We start from the raw sequence: 11,527 nt of genomic DNA on the forward strand, positions 1-11,527 counted from the left end.
ATGTAATTGCGATATTGAAAATTTATTTTAAAAAAGTTTTGGCTCGAGATCATATAATGAAAAAGAAAACATTATTAAAAGAGAAAGGCCAATGCCTAAGTTAAATATAAACACTTCAATAAAAAAATTTGTTCGATATTTTCACGAAAAAATGGCTCTGTAGATGCATAAAAATGCAAAAATTGTTTTGTTGGCTTGCCTACTATTTTCAAATGAAATTAGTATGTGTAATAAGAATGGCTTTGACAATTTAGCAGGCAAAAGACACGAAAAATCGTCTATTCTTTCGTATTTGAAGCAATTTGGTAATTAAAGCGGAATAGAATTTAACATTAGTAAATAATATAAAATACATATTGAAAATTATAACGAGATAGTCACGGCTAATAGATATATTTAAATTAATAGATGTTATATGTTTTTATCAAAGCAAGAATCGGCATTTAGAGGGCATAGGGAATCTATTGAATCTAATAACGGAGGTAATTATATTGAACTTGTTTATTTATTAATTACGTCAGATAAATATTCCATTAAAAATACATTTAAAGAATTAACTGATTGCCCCTGGAAGTCGGCTTCTTACAGAAACACAGCTTCCCTATCATCAAATGTCACGGCACGCCACTGTACAGTATTATCCTCCCCAGGAATTTTTCGGGGAGTGGTCCGACAGAATATGTCGGCTCCCATCCCTCACCACCCGGCCGCCCCATTGTGGGCATAGCCGAACCCATAATGGTTTGCTAAAAGAGACCCTCTTATTGCCCACGAGGCAGAAAGAGTTAAAAAGAAAGATTACTCTATTTGTCAATACAGTAGTTAAACTACAGTTGCTAGTTTATTCCTGGAAAATCTATAATTGAATTAGAAATATAATTGAATGTATAGGAACATTTAAGTTGGCGATTGTTTTTGGTAATAAAAATATGGATAACATAGTTAATTAAACTGATTATTATCGAATTGATTGATTGATTTGTGATTAAATACATAATTACAATAATAATAAGCATTTATAGGGTACTAGTGCTTCACAAAACACTATAATAGAGCGAAGCACTAGCACATTCGAATGCATTAATGTCTATTATGTCCACTATTGATCCAGTGACAGAACGACTACGTCAGCCTACTGCTCTTGGAAGTCCAGGATCGAATCCGGGTAGAGAAACCGACGGGTTTTTTATACGCAGTCAGATTGGATAAGTCGGGTTCCGTCCCTCATTAGCTGGCCTCCCAATTGCGTATTTGGCCGGACCCACAAAGGATCCGAAAAATGCGTTATTAGTGCCCACAGGGAGGAAAAAGATAAAAATTTTAGAAGTGAAACGTTATGCCCATTATGAGCGTTACTGACACGCAACGGAGTTGACAATCAAACGTGAAAGATATGAACTACCTACTAATTCTCCTTATCCATAAAAAATTCCAACAATGAGTTGCTTAAGTTTCCAGGCAACATTTAAAACTGCATGTGTGACGGTACCTATTATTATGTTTAATTATTAAAAACTTTTATTTTTAATTATTATAAAATTGCAAATAGTTTAATTATGAGGATAGTGATGGGTTTTACCAGTATAAAAAAATTACACTGGTAAATGCTAAAACGAGTAAAATTCTCATTAAGTCCGACCCCTTGATCTGACACACGACCCTCCGATTATCTTCCCACCTCGTCGATCTTTAACTATCAGAATTTAATAGCGTCAATCCTCCTAATACACAAAATTTCCCGACAAAATTTCAAAAAGGTTCGACAAAAAACAAGAGAGTTGTTAAGCTTCAAAGAGGGTAAACAAAATCGTGCAACAAGAGCGCGCACACGCTAACATCCATACATATAGGGAAAAAAACCTAGAATTTTTTTGCATTTCTCGACGTTTCAAGGTCCTCCGAGTCCAAAAATGTAAAAGTCTTGGCGGTCATTTTTTGACTCATTGCCATATCTTCCGTCTGTTATATATAACGTTACCGGAAAAATTTAAAAAAAAATCATAAGAATCCGGATTCCTCACAATGTTAAATTAATACCATAACTTGCGCGTTTTATTGATCAACCGGAAACAAATATAGCATTATTTTTATAGGAACAATTTGAATTTCAATAATATTCGAAGAAAAATGTCGGGACGAACCGAGCCCGAACATTCCTAATAATTTGGTTAACAAACCAAAAAAAAAAAAAATTGAAAAAAAAAATTGCCAATAAATTCCGTCAGGTGGCTCCGCGTCGACGTCAATCCGATGGCCGATGACGAGGTTGGTGACTCGTTTTCGTCTTTCGCCCTCCTTTTCGTTTAGATAGTAGATAACACGTGTCACGAGCGATTCGGGTGCTTCATTCTTCATTCAGATTATCGACTAAACTCTTAATTATGGACGCGGATCGAATTTCGCTTCCTCCCCTCGAATACTTCGTTTTTTAATCTTTCTGTCATTGAGCCTTATTCCAATACGTTATTCGTTCGGGAATTTCTTCATTTTTACGGTTTTACCGAGTCGTGACCCCTTTCGGCACGTGGGCCCCGCCCAGTTCGACCTTTGACCCTTCTCTCCGTCTCCTGATCGATGCCGCATTGTTTAGAAATTGGAAACGTTTCGTGCTTTAACATTTTTTTTTTTTCCTCGACGATCTATCGATTGTCGTCTCAAAAAATTTCACGGCTCGGATAAAAACGAAATATTTTGCCTGCGAAGGTTTCTTATCAATACTTTTAAGATTAAATTAACGTTATTTATGAATTGTGTGGATTCTTCTGCGTTTGAAAATCGTCTAGCAAAAGATTTCACTTAGATTTCGTCGTATGATGATGATTTTGTCACATTTTTTGACTGTTTTCATGTTAGAATGGAGATAAAATACTGAATTAATTACCCTCTATTATATGCTAGTTACACTGGATTCACTTGTTGATAAAACAACCGTTGTGACAAAGAAAAATACTTTGACTTGTTAGAAAAGCTCAGCAACATTGAATGCTTTTTTCTTAACCAAAAAAATTAAAATAAACAGCTTTTATTAGCTTTTGAGTACATGTTCTTACTTTATTTATATGTGTTTTATTAATTATAATCATTAAACTTTCACTTTCTTCTTATGTAAAGAAAATAAATAATGTAAAAATGTTTCTGATTGTGATTTCATGGTCAAAATTTTGCATTTAAGATAGTACAGTTGGGTCTTAACATTAGAATTTATACTGTAAATCAGTGGTCGGTAACCTTTCTAACCTTACGGACCACTAAACTCACAATTTTGAATCCCTCGGACTACTATTATTTAAACGACACAAAATCTGTAAAATAATGATCATAAAAGTTCAATTTTACTATATTAATATGAAACTCACGTGTTTAATTATAACAAATTAATGAAAGCCTAAAGTTCATTGCTGCTTGTTTGAAATAAGTTTATGGATTTTTAGTGCTTTTCCATGAAGGAGGATGATTGCACTCGCAATATTGTTTATTATTCATCATTTATTGATAACAGTCACTTTGTATTTGGTTTTAGATTTGAATAAAAAAAACCCCAATGAGTGAAAAAAAAGCAACTAAGCATTTTGCATTTCTTTCATAACACTTTGCATAACCTTCAGTTGATCAATGTTCAAATTTCTTCAAGGACCAACCAAATTTTTTTGCAGACCATTAATGGTCCACGGATCATCGGTTGCCAACCATTGCTCTAAATGATAAGCTTAATCAAAATGTTGATTGCACATAATCACAAGAATCTTGATTACAGTTGAGATAATCTACTGATTTGAAATTAATCGAATAAAAGAATGAGAATTATTTTTGTTATTAATTACTAGCATCTTTAGAATCGAAAATAATTACTACATAAGTTATTATTTTCAATTAACATAATCAAAAACTCTTTAATTCTGTTTTATGATTTTTGAAGAAAATTTAAATACAGTACTATAATCAGTGGCATGTCCAGGATTTATAGAATATGGAAATAATAGAATACTCATTTACTATAGAACTACTTTAGTTAACTAATCTTACTGATTGAATCATGCAATATGCATTATGTTTGTTTATTATTTTAAAATAACAAAACTACTTTAATATCGAGGTGCTGCCACACTGTAAGCCCCAGATACACTGATGGTTATATATGTTTCTTCTTATAAGTTAAATTATACTTAATGACAGTGAGAGTTAATTTTTATCATCATCTGTTAAATATTAAGTGAAAAATAGAATAAACTGTTTTAAAAGTATATTTAAAATGCATTATAACTGATCAATGGAAATGATAGCCAGATTGCCAATAGGGTGTGGGCAGTAGGTGATGTCAATCTGCAATTTCAGAGGATCTAGGTTTCGGTTTGGTCCTTAGATTTTTGTGGATATTCTGGATATCCACTTATACCGGCCTTGTTACTGAACATTCAGTCATCTGGTTACAAGTTTGGCAAATTCACAATGGGTATGAAAAATGTTCTCTTAATATCTGAAAGGTGGAAAAAGTTAGAAAGAAAAATAATTCAATGAGTATATCAGTATACAGTATAGATGGAGTTATCAAAAAAGTGCATCCTTGAGAACATTTTTCCATGGTTGCATCTGTGTGGAAACAAAGTAGTAATCTGTTGCAATTGCATCCTCTTTCCTTTGCATTTAGAATTTTATTTTCCAAGATAAACTTCAATTAAAAATTCTTCAAAATAGCAAATTCTTCGACAACACATGATTGAACAGTTATAAAATCAACTCCCTGATTGAAGAATTTTGCAGAATTGATCTGATGACTGTACAAAATTTTGCTTGCCATTTTGCATGATATATTTGTATTTTTTTAGAGTATACAAGCAATTAGGTCTATGTACTAAATATATGACATATTTATTATATGTAATTAATAATTAATAAAAACAGAATTAAATTACATTTATGATTTTGATTAATTATTACAGTAGACAAATATCACATGATTAGTTGTTATAAATTTTACAATTTATTACAATTAATATAATTTGAATAAATAGAATTATCTCTTCACATTTGTATGTTTTAATTATCATCTGCAGTGGTGCATTTAGAAATATGGCACCCCTAAGTCCTCAGTATGCAGGCACCCCAAAACTAATAATCAATTTGTCATAAAAAGTATAGATTAGATATGTTTACAGTATGAAACTTGTTCAATTATTAGAATATTGAATTTATTGATGGATTATATTTAATATAGTCCATGTATTTTCTTCTTGACATCTCTGCAATAAGGATATGTATGCAGGCCCAGCTTGATGCCTGAGGTAACTACCTTGAGTGGCAAAATTCCATCAAAAATGTTAAAATAGAGAAAAAAATAAAAATAATCCAAATAAAATAAATATACATTAAAATTGTTTATAAATAGTTCATACCAGTGCTTAAAGTGCTTTTCTATTAGCAACTGTTCTGGAAGCTGGGATGGCAAAAATCAGTTTTGCCTAAGCTGCAAATTACCATTGAACAAGCACTGGATGTATGAATAATATAACAATTTTTCAGTAAATAGCATACTTATCAAAACAACAATAACTAAATTAACACTCCTAAACCTTAAAAGTCCAGTAGTAAACATTTAATAGCAAACAAACATTTTCGACTGTACTTTCGGTCTTCTTCAGGTTTAAAAAACCAGTGAGATTCGAACAAGTGAATGCGTAGAACAAAGATTATGAAATTATTTTCAAAAAATGGAACAGCACAAACGAATTTTAAAAGAATAAACAGTTATGCATGTGCATTGCCATGGCGATAGAATGGTATATGTAATACATACACTTATATAAATATACCAAATGGGGATGTGATTTCTCACTGCTGGTGTGGACGTTGCAGGTTTCTAAGGCTGACAACTAAGATTCAAACTTTATGATGTGTTCCTTTTGTTCTTTGAGGAGTTCTGCTTGTTTGTGCTGAATATTACAAGCTTTATGAGTTTTTTCTATTACATTTAAGGTTTCCTCTGGATCAAAGTTCATTAACTTGAACCAATATGGAAACGGATTCAGTTGTAATATTGCAAATCTTTAACAAAATTCTGATTGCTTATTTGATCTACATTTGTCACATTGTAAATTTAAAGGTAAATTTGATCTACATTTGTCACAAACTTTCCTCATAAAACATTGTGGAGACTGAAGAATACTATCTGAGAGTCTCTTTTCATTGCATCAATGTTGCTGTACAACTCCCCCATGTTTGACATATGAGCACTGCGGATAGCATTATTTAAGCTTTTAAAGTTGTAAATTGCATATTTTACAACAAAAAGCTTCATTAATGGTGCTGCTGTATATTAGTTTGCTTTTGTATTTTGGTTCAGCAATATTGGTTATATTTAATTGCATACTCTGGTTGTTAAATATATAAAATTACAGAATTTTTCAATTACATTCCATGCTTGTGCACAGGTAACAATTTTAAAAAAATATTCTCTACTGTTTATATTTCATTCTTTAAACAGTAGCATTCTGTTCTCTGAATAATAATTTGCCTGAAGAGAAGAGTTATATACTGTCAAAAGTACTTGTGTAAATAAACGTTTTCTGTAATGCCAAGAGACAGTTGTTAATTTTGTAACATTACTTGGCATCTAGTTTTTTACATTTTGTAACTAAGATGATAATATTCCTTAATTCTAATGTGGGTTTTACTGGCTATGATTCCTGTACACCATAATGTTTTCAGTGTTGTCAGATGGGGATTCTGTAGACTCCACTTATATCTAGGCAGTGAAATTCCTCCTTGTCATTTTTAAGAATATTAAAGATTGTTGGACATATTTTCCATACTAGGTGGACATTTCACTTTTTGTGATACTTCAAAGCTATCTTGTTGGGAGGGATGTTGGGAAGTGGAAAGGAAATCTCTTAGCTTTCATATCAAAAGATGTTTGGCTCAGTGGATTAGCGTGGGTGTCAGCCGCCCGGGGCGGAGGAAAATTTCCGCCCCCTTAAAAGACTAAAATTCAGTTTCGTCACAGAATAAGTAATGAAAAATTCTGTGCTTATTTCAATGTCCGAATCGTAGGTGCGACAAAAATATGAAATGAAATTGTTCAAATTTTTACAAGATATTATTATTATTTATTGTGAAATTTTGCCGCCCCCTAAAAGTGCCTCCCCCACTATGCTATGCCACTGGTTTGGCTTCTGTTCTATCATTTTTTGAGCATAGAACTGAAGGATACATGTTAGCATGCCAACATGTATCCTTCAGTTCCATTCAGTTCCATCCTTCATGGAACCATGCTTGTAGATCATACAGAATAACATATGCATAGAAGTGTAGACACTTCTTTCCTAATATAGTAAATTTGTAAGATGATGTCTGTATCATTCCAGATATTTTAAATGATTATCCTGAAATCTTCACTTCCTTGTATAGTGGATTGTTAATTATTAGTCTGTATTCCTAATTTTTGCTGATGGATTTTTATATATCCAAAAAATCTGAAAAAGTATTTGAAATTTTCCTTTGGGAAACTAGTCAGTTAATTGTTACATAGTGTTAACCTATTGCTATTAGAGCCGCATTAAGCTTTTTGTAGGTGCTAGGCACTTTTTTATTTTTTAAAAATATAATATTTTTATTTTATCTTTTTATATTATTTCCAGATTGCAAAACAGTTCAAGAATTATTGCAGAATTTATTATCCAGCTTTTTGAATACAGAATATTGCTCTTAGAATGTACATGTCAATTTTAGGATCAAATTCTGAAGGAGAATGATCTTTTTTAACATTAAATTACATTAAAAATCATTTAAGATCTAATTTGTCTGAAACAAAATTATCATATTTATCTGTACTTTCCATAGAAAGTGAAATATTAAAACAGTTGCCAGTTGAGAAAATTGTAGAACTGTGTGGAAAAGTCTATATAAAATAAACTGGCTGAACAAAAACTTAATGTTCTATTTTAATTCTCATAACTTCTATTATCTCAATTTTTAATTTTGTAGACTCTTAATTTTTCTTAGGCCCTAGGCACTGTGCCTGATGGATAAGACAGCACTGATTGCTTTGCAGATCTAGGTTGAAATTTAATTCAGATCTATAATATGTTAGGTAGAGTGGATTGGAGCATTGTATCCATCTTGGATGAGGATCAATACTGATCCATATGTACAGTACATGGATTGGTATGAGTGAGGGATTGGAATTTTAGTAATTTTTAATCATTTCTCATTTAATTATATTTAAAATTAAATTAAAATTATATGAATTTCCAATAAAATTGAACATTTTGTATTTTATATACTAGACTATAAATAATTTAACAGTTGTGGGGATGGATGTTAAGCAAGAAACTTCAGAAATTAGCACCACTGCAGAGTGCCCTCCTGAAAGTTGGTACCTTTTGTCAATTTTTACATTTTTTGATAAATGGTTCCTGCTTTTAATTACAATTTTTATTGTAATTAGGTATATTACAGACAGCCATACAGTCTACTCTACCATCTGGCACAACATTCCAACCTGTTCACATAGTCCAGACGCAGGAGGGAACCGTACTCACTGCTGATTCTCTAGATGCATTAAATGGAGTAGTCATTAGCGTCGGGACACCAGAAGTTCAGTCACAACAGTATTGTGGTAAAGTATGGCAGGTGGTGCAACCCAGCGTTAATTCAGGAATAACTCATATTATTCATTTAAGTCCTGAAGAAGTGACTACAAAAACTGGTAATTGTTTTAATATATGTTATTTTGTAACAAGTTTTAGAAATATATATTTGTTGATGGTATTCTTAGAAGAAAAACCGGTTGAAGAAACTTCATGCGAAATTAACCAGGTGGAATGTAAAAGCGAAAAGCAAGACATCATCACTTCTCTCTTGTTGTCTCCATCTCTGCAGAATTCCTCTATCGATGCTCCTCAGTGGGCCCTTCGTATGCGAGACTGCGAAGTAAATTATGTTAAATTAATTGTCTATGTGTTAATAGAACAAACAAACACGTAAAATTAAAGTTATTGCTATTTCCAGCATATTGGAGATTCCTACAGGGGATGGGTTTCTTCAGAAGTGGAGCTTGACCTCCTCCTTGCCTATCACAAGCAAGAAACACAATCATTTTGGGGTACACGCCAATCTACCGGAGTCCATCGAAACTCTCTTAGATTAATGTGGAAATCACAATACGTGCCATTTGATGGAATTCCATTCATTAATGCCGGTAAATATAGTTTTAAGTATTTCATTACTTATGTATAAAAAAGATTAATGGTACATTTCATTTTGTAGGAAGTCGAGCAGTAGTCATGGAATGCCAGTATGGACCTCGGAGGAAGGGAAGCTCTTGGAAGAAACCTACAGAAGGATTGCAGAAGGGGGAATTTAAGCAAACTTGTCCAGCTAGGTAGAAAATTTGTAATGATTTTGTAGATATAAAAAATAAAAGTTTATGCTTTCATAACTTTTTTTTTTTTTTGGATTAACTTAGGATATATATAAAAAAAGTCAGAAAGTTTCCAGAATATCAAGTTAATTTAACATTAGATAAAAAGAGCTTAAGAGCAGCTATGGAAAAAGCATTTTTAGATTTAAAATCGTCTGGTTTTGAAGGTCATGGAGAAGATAGGTAATTTATGTATATATTTTTTTATTTCATGAATTACGGTATAAGAATTACGGTATTTTTATTATATGAATTACGGTATATCTATTCACTACTTTTCTTATACTGTAATTCATGAAATTACAGGTTTGCCTTAGATAACCAGGGTTCTACTGTACATAAAAGTAATTCAAATATCTTGTCATTGTAGGTGGTACATTCAGCTCCCTACAGAACTCGCTCATGAATTTCATGAGGGACCACCTTCCGGAAGAACGTCATCTCGCAGAGCTTCTCACACACAGCACCAACCAACTATGGAAACTGAAATTAAAACGGAAATTCCTTCGTGTTCTAAACGTCTCTCTCGTATTCATCCCCAGTTGGTCGAGAAAATTCGTGATCTAGTCTCCCACGGTGAGGTTCGAGTATTTGCCATAAGAAAGCAGTTAAGGTTAGTGTAAATTTTTCCAAATAATGTATTAAAGTATAAAGCTAAAAGGCATTTGTTTAAATTAAGTTTTGTATTTTATTTAAAGGAAATTTGTTGAAAGAGAGATGTTTCAATCACAAGAGTCACTTCCAGAACGTCACAATCTTTGTTATTTTCCCACCATCCATGATATTCAGAATCATATTTGTGAAGCATTAAAAGATATTCGATTAGGATCATTACCTCTACTTGCTCCAAGTGTATGTATTCTTTTTTTTATTGTTTCATCAGAAATTTCTGATGATTTTTAAATTGTTTTTTTACTTTTCGTTGACTTAATTGTCATGTTTCAATTTGTGATTTATATACTTTTGCAATATTTAATATGAATGATAAATGAAAACAATTAAAAAATCATTATATGTTTAGTTCGGAAATATTAAATCAATTGGAAAGTTGTTGCTGCAAAAAAGAAAGAATTTGCAAAAACACTTGTAGGTGGTGTTAGGGTATTTGACACTGTTTTTAGTGATGTGCAGAGAGACTGGAAGTAGGCACATGGAAAAAATGTTTGATTTTGATAATAACAAACAGAAAAAAATAATGGTAAGATAACGGCATATACAAAATAACTATACATGAAGTCACAAATTCACCTATTTGTACTGTGAAACATTTTCACTCAAAGTCAACCCTGCATGAGCACGACCACCACAAAATCAAACAAAAACATTCACGGACTCACACTTCACCTTATGCCACTATCACAATATGTGGACTAAAGTACAGGATTGATCCCATAAACAGTGTTACCATTTCATATAGAGGGAGTCATGTGTCATATCTCAAGTGGGGTCAGACTTAACGAAGCTTTTACTCATTATTAGCATTTACAATTTTTTATAAAACCCATCTCTACCCTCAAAATTAAGCTTTTGCTATTTTATAATAATTACAGTAGAGCAGTGGGTTCCCAATTAGTTTTTCCTGCATACCACTTCAAGAAAGAGCTCAAACTCACGTACCCCTTATAGCAGAAATTCATATTAATCCATACTAATATTATAAATTCGAAGGTAATTCTGTCTGTCTGTTACCTTTTCACGTCTACACTGCTGAACAATAAAATTGTCTATCTTATAAAGCTATCTCTGTGCCAAATTTTAATAAAATTTGGCACAGAGATAGCTTTATAAGCACAATTTTTAGCACAAGAGAAAGCTTTATAAGCACAAGAGAAAGCTTTATAACACAAATTTTAATAAAATTTGGCACAGAGATAACTTTATAAGATAGAGCTTTGTAAGACAGAAATAGCTTACATGTTGGAGATGGACATAGGCTACATTTTACTGCGAGAATATATCTTACTCCCACGAGAAAATTCGATATAATGCGGGAGAAGCTGTGGGTAGACAGCAAGTGATAAATAGAATAAGTTTTTTTTTACATTTATTACCTTTAAAATACAATTCTAATAATAATGAAAATAACATAAGGTTATTTAATTTTAATGTGAC

The 11,527-nt window shown here is 32.0% G+C and overlaps 1 protein-coding gene across 6 annotated transcripts in view; it reads left to right on the plus strand.

Moving 5' to 3' along the window:
- Positions 1–2,215: 2,215 nt before the first annotated feature.
- Positions 2,216–11,527, plus strand: part of LOC111642097 (calcium-responsive transcription factor-like) — a 14,122-nt gene continuing 4,810 nt past the window's right edge. For 3 of the 6 annotated variants that reach the window (XM_023388371.1, XM_023388372.1, XM_023388373.1), the window contains exons 1-9: positions 2,216–2,265; positions 8,280–8,364; positions 8,441–8,701; positions 8,771–8,925; positions 9,004–9,193; positions 9,262–9,376; positions 9,461–9,598; positions 9,786–10,028; positions 10,114–10,267. In XM_023388371.1, coding sequence (XP_023244139.1) covers positions 2,251–2,265; positions 8,280–8,364; positions 8,441–8,701; positions 8,771–8,925; positions 9,004–9,193; positions 9,262–9,376; positions 9,461–9,598; positions 9,786–10,028; positions 10,114–10,267 — 1,356 coding nt within the window. In that variant the 5' untranslated portion in view covers positions 2,216–2,250. Of the gene's footprint in view, positions 2,266–7,244; positions 8,365–8,440; positions 8,702–8,770; positions 8,926–9,003; positions 9,194–9,261; positions 9,377–9,460; positions 9,599–9,785; positions 10,029–10,113; positions 10,268–11,527 lie in introns of those variants that run through there. The other 3 variants (XM_023388375.1, XM_023388374.1, XM_023388376.1) reach the window with 3 other exon arrangements.

This window comes from Centruroides sculpturatus, unplaced genomic scaffold, assembly GCF_000671375.1.
Source record: "Centruroides sculpturatus isolate CEXI.00-Female unplaced genomic scaffold, Cexi_2.0 scaffold1572, whole genome shotgun sequence".
In the NCBI taxonomy this organism is placed as follows: domain Eukaryota; kingdom Metazoa; phylum Arthropoda; class Arachnida; order Scorpiones; family Buthidae; genus Centruroides; species Centruroides sculpturatus.